Source organism: Schistocerca piceifrons, chromosome 1 (genome assembly GCF_021461385.2).
Source record: "Schistocerca piceifrons isolate TAMUIC-IGC-003096 chromosome 1, iqSchPice1.1, whole genome shotgun sequence".
Lineage (NCBI taxonomy): Eukaryota > Metazoa > Arthropoda > Insecta > Orthoptera > Acrididae > Schistocerca > Schistocerca piceifrons.
The window spans coordinates 885,985,070-886,008,042 of record NC_060138.1 but is presented as its reverse complement, the minus strand read 5'-3'; the positions used below and the strand labels follow the sequence as shown (position 1 = coordinate 886,008,042).

Sequence of the window (22,973 nt, the reverse complement as noted above, 5' to 3'; positions counted from 1 at the left end):
CAAGCACCACTCAGATACACATGACCACTGTCTCTGGTTGCTGTTTACTGACTGTGGACTGCAACTGTGTCTAATATAAGAAGCAATGTGGGGTAGGTTGTGGGGGCAAGGAAGAGGTATGGGGCAGGAAAGGGAATAAATAGTAAGGTAGGGTGGGGAGGGGGGCTGGGGGGATATGTTATACTGTCTGTGAGGGTGTCCAGGGATGTGGTGGGATAGGATATGGCTGCTAGGTGCAGAGTCAGGAAGCCATGCTGGGAGGGGGGGGGGGGGGGGGGAGCAGAAAAGGGGGAAAAGTGAGGAGAGAAGTAGAGAAGGGGAAAAGACTAGTATGTGTATTGGTGGAATAGAAGGCATGTGTAGTGTTGTTGTGGGAACAGGGTAGGGGATAGGTAGGTGGAGGACAGAGACTAGTGAAAGTTAGGCCAGATGGGTTATGGGAACAAAGGATGTATTGTTGGGAGAGTTCCCACCTGCAAATTTCAGAAAAGGTGGTGTTGATAGGAAGGATTCAGATGGCGAAGGCTTCTTTGAAGTGAAGCACATTGTGTTTGGCAGCACATTAAACAAGTGGGTGGTCCAGCTGTCTCTTGGCCACACTTTGGCAGTGGCCATTTATGCAGACAGACACCAGTTCTTCCTCAAATCCTTAGGCCCATCCCAGATCTCTACCATGAGTCATCTCTCTGCAGACCTCCACCACTTCTAGCACACCTACCTCCTATGTGCTCCCTAAAGTCCATAAATCCAACAACCAAGTAAGCCCATTTATGGCCAGCCACCTGTGCCCTTACAGAGAGAATCTCTGCTCTTACAGACCAACAACTTCAGCCTATTAAATCTAATCAGTGGTTCCTTGTGCAAAATTTTACTAATTTGCTACAATATTACACAAATAAATAGATTGTGGTTCACTATTTCACCATGACAGATGTGACTCATTATTGTTGCAATATTAGCTGTACCTAATGCATTAAGATCAAGTATGTTGTTTATATGTTTATAATTTCCACTAGTTTTTTATTAATGCATTAATACTCCTAGCTCTTTTACTTGCCCTGTACCCAACACATCAGTATTCCCAAATAACCAACATGGAAAGCAAAATCACGTCTGCAGATCCTACTCTTTTCATACACTTTCATATTAAATTTCCTCATACACTCACTTATATTAGCACCACCTACAGCCTTTCAACTTAAAAAGGTATTTTATTTATTTATTTATTTATTGTTCAGCTAATTCACTCTATACAAGATGTAGCCTCTTTAAGTTATTAAATACATTTTTAAGAGGTGTTTCCATGCATCTCTGTCCTCTGCTGTCTTCTGCCAGCTGAAGCCCACAACCTTCCTGAGTTCCTTATCCCAGCGATCAGGTGGTCTCCCTGGTTGTCTTTGTTTTTCTCTGGGACTCCATTCTAAAACTGATTGTGTCCATCTTCCATCCTTTCTGCCCACTGCCATTTTAGAGTCTTAACCCATTCTATAATACCTTTTACTGTGAAAAATTCATTTAAAGTCCAAGTTTCACACCTGTACATTAAAACCAGTAGTACATACTGATCAAAAACTGTCTTCTTTAAATAGACTGGCATGTTAGATTTGAAAACTGTTGCATTCCTTCTATAAGCCCTCCAACCCAGTTTAACTCGATGAAAAATTTCAGGCTTCAAATCCCCTTTTGTGTCAATTAATTGCCCCAGATAAATGTATTCTGTAAAATTGTTTGGATGTTGCTGTTCATTGTTACTTGTCCTTCAGCTACCCACTTATTACGCATAACCTTAGTTTTGGAGTGATTTATATTAAGTCCAACTTCCTGAAAACGATCTGTTAAGTCTTTTATAGAGGGCTGCATTTCCATCTTACTGTTAACTAGGACCACTACATCATCAGCAAATTCAGGTTGGTGAGCCTTTTACCATTTATCATTATTCCTCTGTTGTTCCAAATCATTTTGGACATAGCCATCTCGAGAACTGCTATAAAAAACTTCAGGGATATAGGATCACCCTGCAGCTTGGGGGGTGACGACACTGTTACATCAACTGCTTCTCAAAAGTCCCCAATACTCTACACTTGCACATTACTTCACGCAATTTCAAATAAAAATATTGACCTGATATTGTGAGCAACAACACACTCATAGTACCAGAAGGGATGATGTCACATCAGAGCACATGCAGTAGAAAACAGACAGCTGTATCCTTTCGCTGAGCTGATCTTAGCATGACTGACCACCCTCTCAGTACTCAACACTGGTGTGTAGTCATCAAGGAGAAAGTGTTACAAAATATGTTTTCATCCATTTTATTTGCATACCAGCATGCATTCGAAGATACATGGCTTCCTTTTAATGAGATTTCCAGCTCACATTCAAAGAGGAATGGCATACTTTTAATGTGATTTCCAACATATAAAAAGAGAAACGGCTTCATTTAAGTGCAATATTTACAGTGTGCTGTAGCCCACTAGTACACAATCACCAACTGCCACTGCCAGTAATTTATCCTTCTATATAAAAGACACCCACTATTTCCCCTCATCAATTCTCCACACTTCTGTTCCTTTACCACCCGGTGCCCTGCTCATAACTGCTGATGCCATTTCCCTCTACACTAACATCCCCAATACCCATGATCTTGCCGGCCGCGGTGGTCTAGCGGCTCTAGGCGCTCAGTCCGGAACTGCGCGACTGCTACGGTCGCAGGTTCGAATCCTGCCTCAGGCATGGATGTGTGTGATGTCCTTAGGTTAGTTAGGGTTAAGTAGTTCTAAGTTCTAGGGGACTGATGACCACAGATGTTAAGTCCCATAGTGCTCAGAGCCATTTGAACCATTTTGAACCCATGATCTTCTCATTATGAACACTACCTTTCCCTAAATCCAACTGATTCCAAACCCAAACCTTCTTTCTGGTCACCATGACCATCTATATCCTCACCCACAATTACTTCTCCTTTGAAGGTATCACCTGAAACAAACCTGCATGGCATTGTCCTATGCCAACCTACTCATGGGCCATCTAGAGGAATTCTTCCTAACTGCCCAGACTCCCGAATCCCTCAAATGGTTCAGATTTATCAATGACATCCTAGTGATCTCATCCGATGGTGAGGACGCCTTATCCATATTCCTCCACATCCTCAAAACCTTCTCCCCCAATTGCTTCACCTGATCTTCACCAACCCAATGAGCTACCTTCGATGTTGCCCACCATGTCAAGGATGGCTACATCAGCACCTCCATCCACATAATCCTACCAACCAACAATAATACCCCTACTTCAACAGCTACCACCCATTCCATACCAAGAAGTTCCTTCCTTACAGCCTTGCCATCTGTAATCATTGCATCCATTGTGACAAGCAGTCCCTCACCAAATATATCAAGGGTCTTGCTGAGGCCTTCACAGACCGAAATTACCTTCCCAACCTTGTTCAGAAACAGATCTTCTGTGCCTTGCCACTCCAGTCACCTACCAACTGCCACGTAATCATTGTATGGCCACAAAGGAGTACTTCTCTCATGACCCAGTAATACCCAGGACTTGTGAAACTGAATCTCATTCTGTGCCATGGTTTCACTATCTGTCATCATGAGCTGAAATGAGGAATATCTAACCACAATCCTCCCCAACCCTCCCAAAGTGGTATTCCACCATTCACCAATTCTATGCAATATTCTTCTCCATCCCTACTTCATCCCTGCTCGCAACCCCTTAGTGTCATGGGTTGCATCCCTGCAGTGGAAATAGATGCAAGGTCTGTCCCATACACCCTCCCACTATCACCTACTCCAGTCCTGTCACAGGCTTCTCCTGACTCATCAGATGCAGAACTATCTGTGAAAGTTGCCATGTGATGTACAAACTAAGCTGCAGCCAATATGCTGCTATGTAAATGGGAGTTACTTAATGGCTCCTGCCAATCTGTGGCCAGGAGGCAAGTGAGCCATCCAGTTGCTAAACATACTGTCCAACACGAAGTGCTCCATTTCAGTGGCTGCTTCGCAGTCTGTTCCATCTGGATCCTTCCTACCAACACCACTTTTCTTCCTTTTTTTGCTCCCAACCCCCCTTCCCTTCCCCAGTACAGCCTCCTGACTCTGCACCTAGCAGCTCTATCATCTTCCCACCACATCGCTGCATGCTCTCACTGGCAGCACAACATCTTCCCCCACCCCTACTCCCTATTGCTCTCCCTCCTCATCCCATGCCTCCTCTTTACCACCCACCCTAGATTGTTGCTAACATCAGATGCAGCTGCAATTCAAAGTTATGCCACAGCAGCCAGAAACAATGGTCATGTCTGTGTGGGAGGTGCTTGTGTGAATGTTTGTGTGTTTCCTATTTCTGAAGAAGAACTTTTTAGTACAAAATCTTAAATGCTTAGCAACCTTTTCATTTCCATTGTTTGTAACTAGAGATGAGTACTTTTATCAGTCAAATATTCTAATAATTTGGACAAGATAACTCTGTCTGCCACTGGCAGTCTATCTGCATTTCTTTCCTCCTGTATCTCATGCACATTTCACCTATCCTTTCATTTTTTATTGTCATTACCTAATCACCTTACTATAAATCTTAAAGGCATTTGAGAGTGTTGCTCTGTTTTTGATATTGGACATCATGTTGCTTAAGATCTGTATGATGAGCTTACTGGATTTTCCATCCAAATCCATCTCTTCAAAAATAGAACAATGTTAATCTATCTATAGAATCATAGGCATTATTGAAGTCCATGAATGTGAATATGAAATTCTTGTTTTTCTGGTTTTGATACATGACTACCAGTTTCAGGTTTAAGATCTACTCTATACATAATCTACCATTCCTGAAACCTCTCTTGTATTCATCAGTTTGTAGATTTAGTTTCTTTTCTACTCTTTTCAGCAGTGCCCTCAATAATATCTTATAGCTCACTGGTACTAGCAATATTCCTGTGTAATTTCTACCATTGACTTATCTCATGTTTTTGTGAAGAGGATGCATTAGTGCCAATGCCCACCCCTCTGGCAGCTGCTCATCTTCCCATATTTGGAATGCAACATGCATTCTGAGTGTTCCATGTAAATCTTGAGTATTTTGTTTTTAGAAATTCTCTTTTGGCTAAATTAAATATTCCTTCTCCCATTTTTTGCCTGAGATTCCTGAAGGCATTAACAGCCATCTTAGAAATTGCTCAGATTTTAGGTTTTCTGCGAACACTAATCCACCCACACATTTTGATGGTGCCAGTTATTGACATAGAATTAAGGAAAAATTACATGAAAATGTAGACTTGAAGCACAGCACTGTAAGGGTGTGAAATGTGAACTGCATGAGTACCAGAAAAGCACAGAACAAAAAGGACATATTTGGTAACAATGCCACATAATGTAGGGCACTTGCAATTAAATGGTCAGATAAAGTGTGGATGAAGAGCTTCTAATAACAGGAAACAATAAAAGTCACCTATGGTAGTCCTTCACCAGAAAAAGGAATAGGTTGATGGGTCATGCGCTAAGGAAGTGGAAGGTACAGTGGAAGTGAAAAAAATTTAGTTAGTAGACCCATGGATTAGAAAATGTAAACAGATTCTTTAGAATATTTGTGGTATTAAGTATGGAGAGATGAAACAATTATAAAGAGACTGGAAGAGTTGGAGAATGTCTTTAATCAAGTCAGATGGTTGATAACTTAATAAATAAATAATTAACAGACTTCATCAATTTTATATAACAAGCATCTTGGTGTATGGCATAGAATAGTGAGATTCTTGGTGCAATACACTTCAACCACTAATCATGAACTAGATAGTACATGGAATATATATATGACTGGGGTAGGCACAGTTTCACTTAGAACTATTACAATATGAAGGTATCAGGACATGGGTTGGTGCATTAAATTTTATAGTTATTTGTCATTTTTACTCAGTAGAGTGTTTCCAATTTTCATTCAAGATTTAGAAGAAACATTAACTGGGCTCATAAAGAACCTGTTGAACATTCTAGCTCAGGATTTGAATTTATGTTCCTCTATGTCAAGAAAAAAACTGTTTTATATGCTCTAATATTTGAGATTGATTATTTCTTTGTTTCTATGTAAGAGCAACATGACCCAAATAAAAGCAAATGCACATTTATAGTTTCCATATTTTGAACAATAAGGTATATATGATTAAGCAGTTCTCTACAATATGTGATACAATGAAATTATTAAATAATTTTAAAGCTCTCCAAATACTTACACAAAGCTCTCCATGAAAATTCATCTTTTGTGTAACCAGTCAGAAATGGGACATGGCTGAAGTGGCCAGACAACATGAGTTCATCAATTCTCCAGTGAAGAAAACGTTCTGATTTATCATGAAGATCAGGCTCAATAACAGGATAGAATATAAGAACTGGATCTATTGCCCAATCCTGTTTGACAAAGAAAGTTGACATTAAACTGTAGTTACAGTTTATTCATATTATGTGATATAATGGCTTATACAACACTTGAACATTTTGGCCTTAAGGTGTAAGATAGAGTTATTCTATGAAAGACATAGTGTGAAAAATGCAGTACAAAGTTGTGATGATATCAGGCTGTAAACTGAAACTAGTAATTACTATCCTTTAAATATATAAGTATATTTTATAAATCATTGAAAGCTGCATGGCAGTGGATAATCTCCAATGTACAAACATTAAGGTATCTGTGTTATTCCATTTATGCACAGAGTAACTATGTCTGTGACAGAATATTCACAGAATATGTCGCAAAAAATCCATTGTTATATTTTGTAAGTAGATATTCATAGGACATTAGATGTTGTACTTCTAGCATCACCTAGATCGTCATTTATATTACACTCCATTAAAGCAAAACAAGTCAATTGTACTGCTCTACTTCATATATGTTGGCATTCCCTATATGTCCAACCAGTTCCTGATAATATGCACATCAGCAGGATTCCAGTACACAATATATGAATGTATTTACACAGTGTATTTCACAGGCAAATCACAACTTTCCAGTATATTACCTTGAATCTAACCTCACTTATTTTATATGTTCAGATCTGAACCTCCGTGAATAGTGAGTCAGAGATATACATATGGTATCACTGATTATATTCTATCCATACATTATTAGTGAAACCTTCCATATTTTTACAAGACTTTAAGTTTAGAACATTACACTTCTCTAGTGGCCAATATTTGTATCACAACAAAATGTTGATAACATTTGATTAGATGTCACCAACATTTTTATCAGAAAGCGGTTCCTCACAAACCCTGCCCACCAACATCAACTTTTCTGCATTGCATGGGTCGTAACTCTCCCTACAATATATCCTATGTTACCATAACCCTCCTGGCCTCAACCTCCATTAGTCATTGTCTTTTATCCATCTACCCCCTTCCCTTTTCCTTTTCCCATTCCAGCACTACACAGCCCTCTATTCTACCAACGTACCCACAGTCTTCTTACTTAACCTCTACCGACCCCCCCCTCCCCCCCCCCCCCCCCCCTCGTGCCCTGTGTGCCCTGTGTCTAAACTCCCGACTGCACCTAGCTGACCTACCCTCTCCCCTCTACATCTTGTCCCTGTATGCTCCCAGAAGCAGCACTTTACCATCCCCCATCCCTATCGTGCTATCCCTCACCCTTCGCACCCCAACTTCCTCCTTACTCCCACAACCCAGTTTGCAATTATGGACTGCTGTTCACAGTCTGGCGTTGGCAGAAAGACTGTGGTCATGTATTATGTATTGTAAAGCATTGGAATGCAGTGACAAGCTACATAAGACACACTGTTTTGTATATCTCAATGTAGAATGTGCACGGGTAATAGTGGCGATTGTTTGGTTCTAGTGAGCATAGATAATTCTGTTGACAAAAGGGCAAGGGGAATATCAGGGACTATAATTTTCTTATGAGAAGCGTGAAGGAACAGCTACAGCAGGTAGAAGATTGGCACCACAGACACTGATACATAGCAAACGAGGATGGTTGGATGCAGGCAGTTAACTGCTAAGCACAGTATTTGACATATCAGACAATGAGGATATTCATCAGTTGAACAACACACTAGGACAAGTAAAAATAGTAGTGGATGCAAATAGGGAAACTGTGGAGATGATGACAGCTGATGAATCTGGAACACAATGTACTGAATAACACTAGGGTAGTATGAGAAATTGGCAGGGCATGTAAAGAATACAACTTGGATATAATATAAAACGAATTAAATGTGGTTGTGGGGAGAATAGTTGTAACAAGATTCTTGCACTTTTAGCAGACAGCCCACGTGATACAACAATTACAGTAGCCACATTGTAAGAAACAGTATTCGTGCAATACATAGGCAATTAAGTTTCATGTTGTTATCACTGGTTTTTAGTGAGACTATTGAAAGTATAACAGAGCCAAACAGCAGAACTACAGCACCTAATAGAACAAACAGACAAACATTTGATAACTAAAGAAAGCTTCAAGACCCAAGATAGCTAAACCATTGTTATACTGGATGATTGGTTTAGAAACATTTCTGGTGTCATTATTGGATATTATGCTTTAAAATTTTACATGGTATTGTCCATCACCATCACATATTATCTCACCCCATCTGTACTAATTCCAACCGGTGACATATGGTAGAATAGCAAAAAACTTTTCTCCATATATTCCTGACATTGTCAGTCTGGCAGTGATCTGCAGCATATGACAACTGAAGAAAACTTCACTATAAAAGCATATTATTTGATGATGGGATTCGACAAAATTATAATGTCATTATCGGATCTTATGCTTTAAAAATTTTTACAATGTACTGCCCATCAGCATTTCAAATCACTTCACATTTCATATGCACCTCCCACTGCCACAAATATCATTACACATCAGCATGTGAAATATAAAAGTATTATGGACAATCTGAGATGGAATAATGACAATATTATGAAAATGGTATGTTGCTATTCACCGTATTCGGAGATGTTGAGTAAAAAAAAGGACTGCTAAACAAGTAAGCTTTCTGCCAAAAGACCTGCTTCTGAATTAGACGACATACTCACACACACACACACACACACACACACACACACACACACACACACACACACACACACACACACACACACATTCTATGCAAATTGCAAATGCAACTCACACACACGACCACTCTCTCTGACTGCCGAGACAGTGGTGGTCACGTGTGTGCATGAGTTGCATTTGTGTGAATGTGTGGGTGCGCATGCTTGTGTGTGTGTGTGTGTGTGTGTGTGTGTGTGTGTGTGTGTGTGTGTCTAATTCAGAAGAAGTCCTTTTGATCAAAAGCTTACTTGTTTAGAAGCCTTTTTGTTGTGTCTGTGACTTAACATCTCCGCTATATGGTGGTAGCAGTCTATCCTTGTCATAATGTTGTCAAAAAGTACTACGTACAGATATTGAGATATTGTACCAATTACAAGCGTTCTTGTTCACCACAAGCTGGTAACTAACAGAGACTTCTCCGTCAGTTTCCAGTTGGTGGTGAACATGAACACTTGTAATCAGTGCAATATAGTTATGTTTGTACATAATACTTTTATATTTTACATGCCAATGTCCAGTGATCTTCATGTTGGTGGGCATTGCATATGTAGTGTGAAGTAACTTGCAATGCTGATGGGCAATACATTGTAAAAAATTTTAAAGTGTAAGATCCAATAATGACAGTATAGTTCTGTTGAATCACATCATCCAGTAATATGCTTTTTTAGTGATCTTTGCTTGTGACATTTTCTTCAGTTATCATATATTGCACATCATCCCCAGACTTACAATGTCAGGAATATATGGGGAAAACTTTTTTACTATTCTACCACATGTAAATGGTTGAAATTAAGGCAGGTGGGGTTGGATTACTCATGCTGGTCTGACTTCAAATGGTTAGTGTGAATGCACCCAATCAATACTTTATGGTACATCCTTATCCCATGAAGTGAAAAGCTATGGGAACAGGGATGCAGGTAAAAACACAAGAAGTACTGTTGGTGTCAGAGTAAAAAGAAACTTACATGATAATGTCAAAGGAGGAGTTGCAGGTTGGCAAAGGTAAAGTCTTATTGTCTGCCCAACTAGAAAGATTCAGACTAGTGTCCAGGCATGTGAAGTACAACTGTTTCGAGGTAAGACAGAAGCACCTGAATGTCTGAGGAAGGTACTGGATTTCCTCAGTATTCACTCTGGAAATCATGATCATAAATTGTTATGAGCAAGAGAAGACGAGAGGTATGACAAGTATGGAATTATGTGGTAGCGGTATGCTAATCAATGGTATGACTAGTGATATAGTGGGTACAACATTGTCTCCCAGGTAAGGTCACTAGAACGACTGTCTCAATCTGACACAACCAACGTTGTATTGGCTCGAGAAGCCACTAGATGTGTTGCAAACCCAGAACCTAACCTTCCTAAATGAGACCTTAAAACCAGACATCCTATGCTCCATAGACAAATTCATAGCATCACAAAAGGGACAAATCACTGCAGAGCAGAAAAACGATTCCGTGAGGAGGAATGCCAAACTGTACTCACATGTAAGTGCCACAGCTCATGGTTATAGTTTGTGTTGCCTGCACCTATCATGTACGAAAGACAAACATGTGTACCACATACCACCAGAATGGTTTATTAATAGGAGTTAGAATGGTTATGACAGAACTAGAGTAACGAATTACTTGTTCAGTATCAAAACAGTGGAGTATTATGGTTTAGGTAATACTGTTTGTTTGCGGCTTCAGTCATATATAAAGGACCAAAAGCAGAATGTAATGCTGAATGGCTGATCCAGAGGAACTGCATCATTTGTGTGGGGCACCTTAATCTGCAATGTGCCAGAAGACTGTGTTTTAGATCTGTCACTGTTTCTTATTTTCATTAATGACTTCCTCTTTGTTCTGATACAAAGAGTAAACACATAGTTTTTTAGATGGTACTTCAATTCTCATTGATAAATTTTCAGATAACAATCTTGGACAAACTGGAGATAAAGTTTTCATTGCAATTTTAAACTGTTTTTCTTCAAATGGTCTCTCAGTCAATTAAGATAAATCCCATTACATGAGGTAAACACCACAAGGAATTCTTGGAGAAATTAACATAAAGTGTAGAAATAAAATAACACAAAAATCTGAGAATACAAAATTCCTGGATGAATATATAGACAGCAAATATAATTGGTCAACATGCATTATTCATGTCTTTAAAAGACTTGGCTCAGTAAAATTTGCACTGCAGTTTATCCCTTCAATTGCTAAAACAGATACCTCTAAGACTTCCTTCTTTGGTTACTTTCATTCCTTAATGTTGTATGCTATTATATTCTGGAGGAACCAACCTCTTGCAAAAAAAAAAAAAAAAAAAAAAAAGAAAAAAAAAAAAAGAAAAAAAAAAAAAAAGGAAAAAAAAAAAAAATTCATTGCTATCAGAATAATGAGTAGTGTCCATCACAGACACTCTTGGAGGTACTTGTTTCAAAAGATGGTGATCCTTGCCACCTACTCGTGGTATATATTTACTCTATAAAAACAAAACAGTGAATATCATAACTACACCTCAAGAACCAAAAACAGTCTGCACATTGAATTTAGAAGTCTTGATCTGGTTAACCTCCCCCCCCCCCCCCCCCCCCCCCCCCCTCAATGAAACATGGACCCTGCCGTTGGTGGGGAGGCTTGCGTGCCTCAGCAATACAGATAGCCGTACCATAGGTGCAACCACAATGGAGGGGTATCCGTTGAGAGGCCAGACAAATGTGTGGTTCCTGAAGAGGAGCAGCAGCCTTTTCAGTAGTTGCAGGGGCAACGGTCTGGATGATTGAGTGATCTGGCCTTATAACACTAAGCAAAACGGCCTTGCTGTGCTGGTACTGCGAATGGCTGAAAGCAGGGGGAAACTACAGCTGTAATTTTTCCCAAGGTCATGCAGCTTTACTGTATGCTTAAATGATGATGGCGTCCTCTTGGGTAAAATATTCCAGAGGTAAAATAGAGCCCATTCGGATCTCCAGGCGGGTACTACCCAGGAGGATATTGTTATCAGGAGAAAGAAAACTGGCTTTCTATGGATCAGAGAGTGGAACGTCAGATCCTTTAATCGGGTAGGTAGATTAGAAAATTTAAAAAGGGAAATGGATAAGTTAGAGTTAGATATAGTGGGAATTAGTGAAGTTCAGTGGCACGAGGAACAAGACTCCTGGTCAGGTGAATACAGGGTTATGAATACAAAATCAAATAGGGGTAATGCAGGAGTAGGTTTAATAATGAATAAAAAAATAAGAATGCGGGTAAGCTACTACAAACAGCATAGTGACCATATTATTGTGGCCAAGATAGATACGCAGCCCACGTCTACCACAGTTTATTTGTCAACTAGCTCTGCAGATGACGAAGAGATTGATGCAATGAGATAAAAGAAATTATTCAGATAATGAGAGGAGATGAAAATTTAATAGTCATGGGTGACTGGAATTTGATAGTAGGAAAAGGAAGAGAAGGTAATGTAGCAGGTGAATATGGAATGAGGGTAAGGAACGAAAGAGGAAGCTGCCTGATAGAATTTTGCACAGCATAATGTAATCATAGCTAACACTTGGTTCAAGAACCATGAAAGAAGGTTGTATACATGGAAGAGCCCTGGAGATACTGAAAGGTTTCAGATAGATTATATAATGGTTAGACAGAGATTTATGAACCAGGTTTTAAATTGTAAGGCATTTCCTGGGGGAGATGTAGACCTTGACCACAATCTATTGGTTACGAACTGTAGACTAAAACCGAAGAAACTGCAACAAGGTAAGAATTTAAGGAGGTGGGACCTGGCTAAACTGACAGAACCAGAGGTTGTAGAGAGTTTCAGGCAGAGCATTACAGATCGATTCACAAGAATGGGGAAAGGAATACAGTAGAAGAAGAATGAGTAGCTTTGGGAGATGAAATAGTGAAGGTAGCAGAGGATCAAGTAGGTAAAGAGATGAGGGCTGGTAGAAATCTTTGGGTAACAGAAGATATATTGAATTTAATTGATGAAAGGAGAAAATATAAAAATGCAGTAAATGAAGGAGGAAGAAAGGAATACAAACGTCTCAAAAACCAGATTGACAGGAAATGCAAAATGGCTAAGAAGGAATGGTTAGAGGACAAATGTAAGGATGAAGAGGCATATATAACTAGGGGTACAATAGATACCGCCTACAGGAAAATTAAAGAGACCTTTGGAGGAAAGAGAACCACTTGTAAGAATATCAAGAGCTCAGTTGGAAACCCAGTTCAAGGCAAGTAAGGGAAAACAGGAAGGTGGAAGGAGTATATAGAGGATCTATAAAAGGGCGATGTGCTTAAGGACAATATTATGCAAATGGAAGAGGATGTAGATGAAGATGAAATGGGAGATATGATACTGCATGAAGAGTTTGATAGAGCACTGAAAGACCTAAGTCGAAAAAATGTCCTGGCAGTAGACAACATTCCATTAGAACTACTGATAGCCTTGGGAGAGCCAGCCCTGACAAAACTCTACCATCTGGTGAGCAAGATGTATGAGACAGGTGAAATACCCTCAGACTTCAAGAAGACTAATAATAATTCCAACCCCAAAGAAAGGAGGTGTTGACAGATGTGAAAATTACCGAACTATCAGTTTAATAAGTCACGGCTGTAAAATACTAACTCGAATTCTTTACAGACAAACAGAAAAACTGGTAGAAGCTGACCTCGGGGAATATCAGTTTGGATTCCATAGAGATGCTGGAATATGTGAGGCAATGCTGACCCTACAACTTATCTTAGAAGACAGATTAAGGAAAGGCAAACCTATGTTTCTAACATATGTAGACTTAGAGAAAGCTTTTTACAATGGTGACTGGAGTACTCTCTTTCAAATTCTTAAGGTGTCAGGCAGGGGTACAATACAAGGAGAGAGGTGTTCTTTACAATTTGTACAGGAACCAGTTGGCAGTTATAAGAGTCGAGAGGCATGAGAGGGAAGCAGTGGTTGGGAAGGGAGTGAGACAGGGTTGTAGCTTATTCCCGATGCTATTCAATCTGTAGATTGAGCAAGCAGTAAAGGAAACAAAAGAAAAATTCGGAGTAGGAATGAAAATCCACAGAGAAGAAATAAAAACTTAGAGGTTCGCCGATGATATTGTAATTCTGTCAGAGACAGCAAAGGACCTGGAAGAGCATGTGAGGCAATACTGACCCTACAAATTATCTTAGAAGACAGATTAAGGAAAGGCAAACCTATGTTTCTAGCATATGTAGACTTAGAGAAAGCTTTTTACAATGTTGAAAGAAGGATCCTTTATTGTAGCAGTTACTTCTGTAAAATATCTGGGAGTACGCATGCGGAATGATTTGAAGTGGAATGATCATATAAAATTAATTGTTGGTAAGGCGGGTAACAGGTTGAGATTCATTGGGAGAGTCCTTAGAAAATGTAGTCCATCAACAAAGGAGGTGACCTACAAAACACTCGTTCGACCTATACTTGAGTATTGCTCATCAGTGTGGTATCCGTACCAGATCAGGTTGATGGAGGAGATAGAGAAGATCCAAGGAAGAGTGGTGCATTTCGTCACAGGGTTATTTGGTAAGTGTGATAGCATTACGGAGATGTTTAGCAAACTCAAGTGGCAGACTCTGCAAGAGAGGTGCTCTGTATCGCGGTGTAGCTTGCTGCCCAGGTTTCGAGTGGGTGCGTTTCTGGATGAGATATCGAATATATTGCTTCCCCCTACTTATACCTCCCGAGGAGATCACAAATGTAAAATTAGAGAGATTCGAGCACGCACGGAAGCTTTCGGCAGTCATTCTTCCCGTGAACCATACGTGACTGGAACAGGAAAAGGAGGTAATGACAGAGGCACGTAAAGTGCCCTCCGCCATAAACCATTGGGTGGCTTGCAGAGTATAAATGTAGATGTAGATGTAGCAGTTGAACGGAATGGACAGTGTCTTGAAAGGAGGATATAAGATGAACATCAACAAAAGCAAAATGAGGATAGTGGAAAGTAGTCGAATTAAATTGGGTGATGCTGAGGGAATTAGATTAGGAAATTAGAGACTTAAAGTAGTAAATTGGTTTTGCTATTTAGGAAGCAAAATAACTGATGATGGTCGAAGTAGGGAGGATATAAAATGTAGACTGGCAATGGCAAGGAAAGCATTTCTGAAGAAGAGAAGTTTGTTAACATCGAGTATAGATTTAAGTGTCAGGAAGTCATTTCTGAAAGTTTTTGTATGGAGTGTAGCCATGTATGGAAGTGAAACACGGACAATAAATAGTTTAGACAAGAAGAGAATAGAAGCTTTCAAAATGTGCTGCTACAGAAAACTGCTGAAGATTAGATGGGTAGATCACAAAACTAATGAGGAGGTACTGACCAGAATTGGGGAGAAGAGAAATTTGTGGCACAACTTGACTAGAAGAAGGGGTCGGTTGGTAGGACATGTCCTGAGGCACTAAGGGATCACCAATTTAGTACTGGAGGGCAGTGTGGAGGGTAAAAATCGTAGAGGAAGACCAAGAGATGAATACATTAAGCAGATTCAGAAGGATGTAGGTTGCAGTAGGTACTGGGAGATGGAGAAGCTTGCACAGGATAAAGCAGTATGGAGAGCTGCATCAAACCAGTCTCTGGACTGAGGACCACAACAACAACAATTTGGTTCAAAAAGGAGTCTAGTTCTCCAAGCTGTTTACTGCACGTGGTATCATCCAGAGATCGCAATGCCACATCAAAGTAGGCAATGAGAATTGATACCACACACATTAACGAGAACTCACTGTAATTTGCAATGACATATGGGAGGTGCTCCTGGAGACCATGCTTCCCCTATCAGTTTTTATGTTAAGGTCAATATGGTGTCAGGCTAGCAAGAGCTCTCCCCACTGCATGACTTCATCTGAAAGAGTCAGTATCACAGTATAGGACCAATATAATAGCTACAGCATCTGATGGAGTTGTTCATTTAAATGTTGGGCATTGCACCTCAAGGAACAGTTTGATAATTAGTGCTTCAAGTGATGCTTTGCTAGCTCATGACAGTTGTAAATTATCCACTAGTCCTGTGCCAAAAAGTGCATCATAGGTAAGTAAATATTTTATTCACGTGTGTAATATAGTAAACTAATATCTCATGTGTTCTAGTTTGATGTTCCACCTCACTGAGCAATCAAAGAGCCCGCAGTTGTGTGACAGATGAAAGCCGTGTTGCCTGTCCACAACAATGCACTCTCACCACATATAAAAATTTTTCATAGCCACTTGCTGAAATTCAAACAAATTCTGAAAGAGCACCTAATGGAGGAATCCTTTTACATGGTCAGTGAATTTATGTAAGAAAATGAATAGCACCACTAAACTTAACAGTTTTTTTTGGAAATACTTTTAATTAATTTTATTTTGAACACTATCATAGAGATACATTAATTTGGCTTTTGGTATTCATTTATTTATGTTTTGTTTCCTGTATGTATTACTGATTGTTCTATAGTATAACATTTTCTGTAAATTGGATATATGCTCTTTATTTGATATCTTATTTACATTGTATCCTTTATTGTATTTATGTAAGTTATTATTGAACTATGTACAATTTGATATATTCTGTGTCCTTGCAATTTACTCACTTCCTGGATCTATGGAACACAAAATAAATAAATAGGAAAAGTACATGAGATTGTGAATTATAGTACAGTTATGAGAAAAAAAAGGATTGTATTGGTGTGTAAAAAGTAATTTAGACAAACTGTGTCCTTGTAAGAATTTGACTTTCCTGGAATGAGTTTAAGAAAGTAATATTTCCAGTTAAAACCTTAACTGAGGAACCACATGGTCAAACTGTATGGTACAAGTATTCTGAGCATATTTGTCAAGATTGTTTTTAAGGAATCACAGAGGAACCCAAGACAGACATCTTAAAGGCTGCAGGGAATGTTGCACAGCAGAATAGTATACTTGGCACAGCCAGAAAAATTTCAAAGTTATTTCCTGGCAATGCCAGAGGCACAACAAGATATATCAATGGCCAGGAAGAGAGTCAGCGAGAGAGAAACACTAATAGAATAGCAGCAAACACAGAAGCTACTGCAACGCCCTGAATGGTCTGAGCACTCAAGAGTGATGGCTACCATAATGGTGATGGCACAAATTGCAGCAAGAAAGTTTAAATCAGACACAAGAGTAATTGTTCAGTTACTGACACAGGAGAAAAGAATGTCTGACAGGAATAGTTGTGAAATCCTGAAGCAACCATGGAAGATGACCAAATGGTAAAACCAGAACAAATGATATCAATGCTGCTTCACTCTAGCAGAGCACACAAGTTCGACTTGTGTAATTATTACCACTGTTTTTGTGGAGTCCAATTATGGTGCAGCAGTCCAGCCAAGAGGGAAGGCCTATGTCAGTGACCTTCTACTTGTCTAGTCAGCTTCGATCTCCTATGGAGCAACCAGTCCTGTTTGTGAGCTGAAGTACAAACTGCTGAGTCAAGACTAATGTGATCCTGTGACTGCTATTATCCAGCAGGCACTCTGGCATCCTAATCAGCAGGGCTTACTGCCAGATCATCATCCACTGTTGTGTGTGGGAGCAACTGCTGCTGCTCACCTTTGTTCCTGTGGCAAACACTGATGCTGTCAGTCTCTCTCTCTCTCTCTCTCTCTCTCTCTCTCTCTCTCTCTCTCTCTCTCTCTCTCTCTCTCTCTCTCTCTCTCTCTTAACAGGAGGCCATGGCGCTTTTCTGCATGGCTTCATGTGCTCTGAACTGAGCTCATGGATGTCTTCCCTGCATGCAGTCTGTGACAGTCATAGGAACCCTTGTTACCTTCTCTCAGAAGATGCTGTCTTCCTTGAGCATCACAGATTGGGTCACATGCTAACATTGCCGGACAATGTGATTGTGACAACATTGCTTCTGATGTGCTGACTCTGACAGTGCCACTGCCACTGGGGCTATGGGTGGCACTGGATCAGCATTCACTGTGTGAGGACTACAGTTTTCGCTCCAGTGTACACTGGCTGCCTGCACATTGAAGAATCAACTGTTTTACAGGGTGCAGTGCAGGAACTTCCTTATTTAAAAATATCATAGATCAGGAAGTATTAGAGAGATCAATTGAATTCTTTTTTTCTTTACAAGGAGTAACATCTAAAGTTTTGTTCCATTAAGTTTTGAAAATGATATCTTGAAGGTGGCCTCTGTTCTGCTTAATGCATTTGGAGAGTCAAAATCGGAAGTTTCGGTCCATTTTTTCCAACATGTCTCTGTTGATGTTGGCAATAGCAACACAAATATTGTTCCGTAGCTTAGCCAGGGTCTGTGGATGATTGGTATACATAAAGGATTTGAGATGGCCCCATAAGAAAAAGTCACATGGCGCTAAATCTGGTGAGCATGCTGGCCACTGGAGATCGCATCTCAAAGAGGTGAGACGATTGGGGAAGTGTTCGTGCAATATGATCATCGATGTTCATGCCGTGTGAGCTGTGGTGCCATCTTGTTGAAACCAAACATCACCCACATCCATTTCTTCAAGTTCTGGAAGAAAAAAACTGTTCCAACTCCTGAATACAATGCTCAGAAGTGCCCATCATTGCCTTATCATTCTCTTTGAAAAACCATGGGACAATAATCATTCTCTTTGAAAAACCATGGGACAATAATGCCAACTTTAGATAGTGCACACCAAACAGTCACACATTCTGTATGCAGGGGCTGCTCATGAAGTTCTCGGGGGTTCATGCCACTCTAATACTGCATATCTTGTTTATTCACACAACCAGACAAATGAAAATGTGGCTCGTCACCAAAGAACACTAAGACATCATGAGGCAGCTCATGGATCAAGGCTTCACATGCATGTTTTCATGAAACAAAATCATGTGGATGAAGTGTGTGCACCACTGACAGTTTATACGGATGAAATTTCAACTCTTCATGAAGAATTTGTCTCATTGGGATGTTAGAAACTGCAAGGGCAGCTGCAGATTGATTGGGGGAATTCAAAATTAGCATCCTTACACTATCGATGTTTTCAGGTGTTCTGGTGGTTCTTGAAGGTCCTGGTTTCTTTTTCTGTACACTTCCAGTGTCCATAAAGGTGTCTACCCACATAAGAATTGATTTTCCAACAGGAACATGACCTGCAGGTGCGATGTTGAACTGTTTCCTGAATGCACACTGAGTTCTGACGACCATAAGTCCATTTGAAAAGTAGGCAAAGGTGAGTGCACACTCCTCTCTTACCCACTGCATGATCACAACTTAAAAAAAGAAAAAAATAAGTTAAGTCTCGCATTTTTGACTGCACTGAAACCCACACAAGAATAAGTAACAGCCATTGTGAGCTGTGCATTCCAAATAATGAAGTTCCCACACTGCATCCTGTATTTTGTCAACAATAAATGTTTAATATTGTAATATTGTTTTACTAACACTTTCGGGCATCAGACGATCACCTACCCTCAAATTTGGTAATCTCAGCTACCTGAGGTAGTGTTCCATCAATCTCCTCACCTTGACCTGACCTCAGCACATCTCTCACTGTAGCCTCCTATCCCCAGATTGGTACAATATATACGAGAAAGCTGATCGTTGAAACTGAATTTAGTGTTAATAAGTGTGAACAGAGTGAGAAGTAAATACTACACCATTGTGTACATTTATTCAATAATTGTGTACTACATGAAACAGTCATAGGAGGAAGATTACAGATGAAGAACATTCAGGGGAATTAAGATGTATAGAACTGAGTTGGCTAAGTTACAAGCAGGTAAAATGTATGAAGTTGTCAGAGTAGAATGAAATAATAAAAAAAGGGAAACACGGTTACATAAAAGGGAAAGTGATACACCAATTAGTATTGATGAGGTATTGCAAAAAGTTCATGACTATGTTTTACAAGTGGTATGTGGCTACCAGAAAGTACAGTTAACTCATAAATCTAGAGCATATGAGGGTGACACCGTGAAAGTCTTTAGAAAATGAAATGAGGAATACTTTTTGAAAAATTTGAAAGATTTTGTTGTTTATCAAAAATTTCCCCTTTCACATCAATAGATCTTTTACATCTGGTGAAACCATTCCTTACAACAATGATGCCATTCTTCCCGAGGCACTTCAAAAACCAGGTTTTCATAATGTTTCATGGCTTTGTCTGATGATGAAAAAGTGCTTCCATACATTTTATCTTGAAATTTTGGAATCAAAATGAAATCACAAGATACTATGTCAGCAATGTATGGTAGAAGGTCCGTAGTGCTGAGCTCTAAGGCACACAGGTACTGAGACGTTAATTTTGCTACATGTGATAATGGGTTGTTGTGATGGAATAACAAGGAATTCAAGATTCATCAAAGGTAAGGATATTCCAAAGGAAATCTAAAGTTATGCCTTGATACCTTTCCAATGATTTTGAGTGGATTTCAGTTTATGAGGACTCCACTGACAACAAAGTTTTCACACATCTAACTGTTTATGCTAAATGTTTTGGATCTTATTCATACCAGTGCCCACTGATATCCACATAAATTTGTTTTGTGAAAATGCAATTTATTTAAACACATAATGTAACAGTTCATTGCAATGAGTAATCATAAGATTGCTAACAGTATCTATAACTATGCTTTGTTTTTAGCTCAGAGGTAGCATGAAGAATTAGAGAGTTGACATTGCACACTGCATACATCACACATGTGATACCTAGCAGACGATTCACTCTCCACATCACTCCCCTCCCTCCCCCCCCCCCACCCCCACCCCTCCCAAGTGTCAACAATATTTGGGGTTGACACTTGCACAGTGCTGAAAAAGAGTTGTGACTTAAAGGTGATAGCAGTGAAGGACTAGGTGTATCCAGTGGCCTTGGAATTAGATGTAGCATCTTTGTGTTAGCTGGGATGAAGTCTGGCTTGATTCTGTCGATGGACATAGTGACAGAAGAGCCAATGATATTGACATCAAACTTTTGTTGTGGCATTTCAAAACCACCTATGGATCATTGTATGGTGATGGAGAAGTTTTTGAATAGTGTCATGTTGGACTCATTTGCATGATCATAAGTCACAAAAAAAGAACGGTCATTGGGGAGAATAAAAAGTTCTCGGGTTTCCAACCATGTCAAATAATTAAAATTGCATGAGCTTTCATCCAAGTACTCCTTAGCCATTGTCAGTTGGTAGGACTGCCACTGGGCTGCTGGTACACACCTTATGTACGCGAGCTGTCATCTATGACACCAATGACGCCTGCAGCATCTCCATATATGGGCATACGTTGACTCGGTGTTCAAAGTGCCTGCTTCACTGCATGATGGCTGGATACCACACCTTGCTGAGCTACAGGCCATCTCTATTTAGGGTGTTATTGGTGATTTTTATTCAAATGGCCTCTTTAACTGCACAATTCCAGAAGCCATTTGTGTGAGCCATGATGGATATTTTGTCAAATTTTATCTGGTGTCCATTTTCTGATGCATGCTCAGCTAAAGGAGATATCTCAGTGTAGCATTGGTGATAAAACTTCTCATGCTCCATCCTGCATTCTTCCACAGTGCATATTGTTCATCCAACATAAGACTGGCCACACTCGCAACGTATCTTGTAGACTCCACATGTTCTGTTCTGAGACCTGCTGCATCTTCAAGTGGTCTCAGTAATTAATGGATTTTTGTCTGAGGCCTGAAGATCGATTTGATCTTGTGACATTTCAGCAGGCAGCTTATCTTTCCCAACATGGAAACACAGAACAGCAAGAAAGCAAGTTTCTTTTCCTGCTCTTCAACAGTGGTCTTGTAGCGACTTTTGCATGAAATCTCGTCATTTATTTGACAGACGTTACAACCATTATTCCTGAAGACCTTGCATAGGTGGCTCAGCTCATGAGGCAAGTCATCAGCATCTGATATGTTTCTTGCATGCTGCACCAATGTTTGCACAACAGTGCACTTCTCTACAAGGTTATAATGGCTGATGGCATGCAAGTATAGATTGGCGTGGGTCAGTTTTCTATAGATGCTATGGCCAAGGCATCCATTTCATTTGCAGCAGATGAGAATGTTAAGGAAGGACAATGCATTGTCTTTTTCTTACTCACTGGTAAACCAGATGTTACTGTTGAGGTGTTCCAAGAACCTGTCAAGTTTGTCTTGTCCATGGGGCCAAGTGACAAATGTGTCATCAACTTATTGAAAGAAACAACTAGGCTTCAGGGGCACCATGTTGAAGGCAATATCCTCCAAATTCTCCACGAAGAGGTTTGCAACAGGTGGGCTTAATGGATTACCCATTGCAATGCCATCCATCTGACGGTAATACTGGCCATTGTACAGAAAATAAGAAGACACCAGAGTGTGTCTAAACAGCTCGACCACTTCACCTACAAAGAGCTGGGATACTAGGTCAAAACAGTCTTTGACAGGCACATTTGTAAACAGTGCCAATACAACAAAACTGACTGTAATGCCACCCTCACTAAGTTGAAGATGGTTAATTCGAATGATAAGTCTGCTGAATTTTTAATATGTTGCTCGCAGTGTCCCACATGTGGAGCAAGGAGACTAGCCATGTACTTTGCTAGCTTGTATGCTGATGAACCAATTGGGGATTCAATGAGGCAGAATGATGTCCCTTCCTTGTGGATCTTCGGTAGACCATAAGCAGTAGGTGGTCTAGGCGCCTGTGGGAGAAGATTCTTGACCTCAGTGTCTTGAGAAATTCAGATGTCTTTCTTCTTATTCTTGATGATGGGTCATGTGGGAGCTTCTGATAAGCATCTTCCTCCACTAGCATGCAGATCTTCATATCATAGTCCATGTGTTCCATAATTACGGCTGCCTTCCCCTTGTCAGCAGGAAGGACCACAATGCTCTCTTCATTGCACAGTGCTCACAGGCCATTGCACTCAGCCCTAGTCATGGCTAGTAACTTTGCTTTTATCTGCTGTTTC

General features: G+C 40.0%; 1 protein-coding gene across 2 annotated transcripts in view; it reads right to left on the bottom strand.

Annotated features, from left to right (window-relative positions):
- LOC124792905 (esterase E4-like) overlaps window positions 1–22,973 on the bottom strand; it is a 240,405-nt gene that overhangs the window by 83,958 nt on the left and 133,474 nt on the right. For both annotated transcript variants that reach the window (XM_047257978.1, XM_047257979.1), the window contains one exon: window positions 6,236–6,410. In XM_047257978.1, coding sequence (XP_047113934.1) covers window positions 6,236–6,410 — 175 coding nt within the window. The remainder of the gene's footprint in view (window positions 1–6,235; window positions 6,411–22,973) is intronic.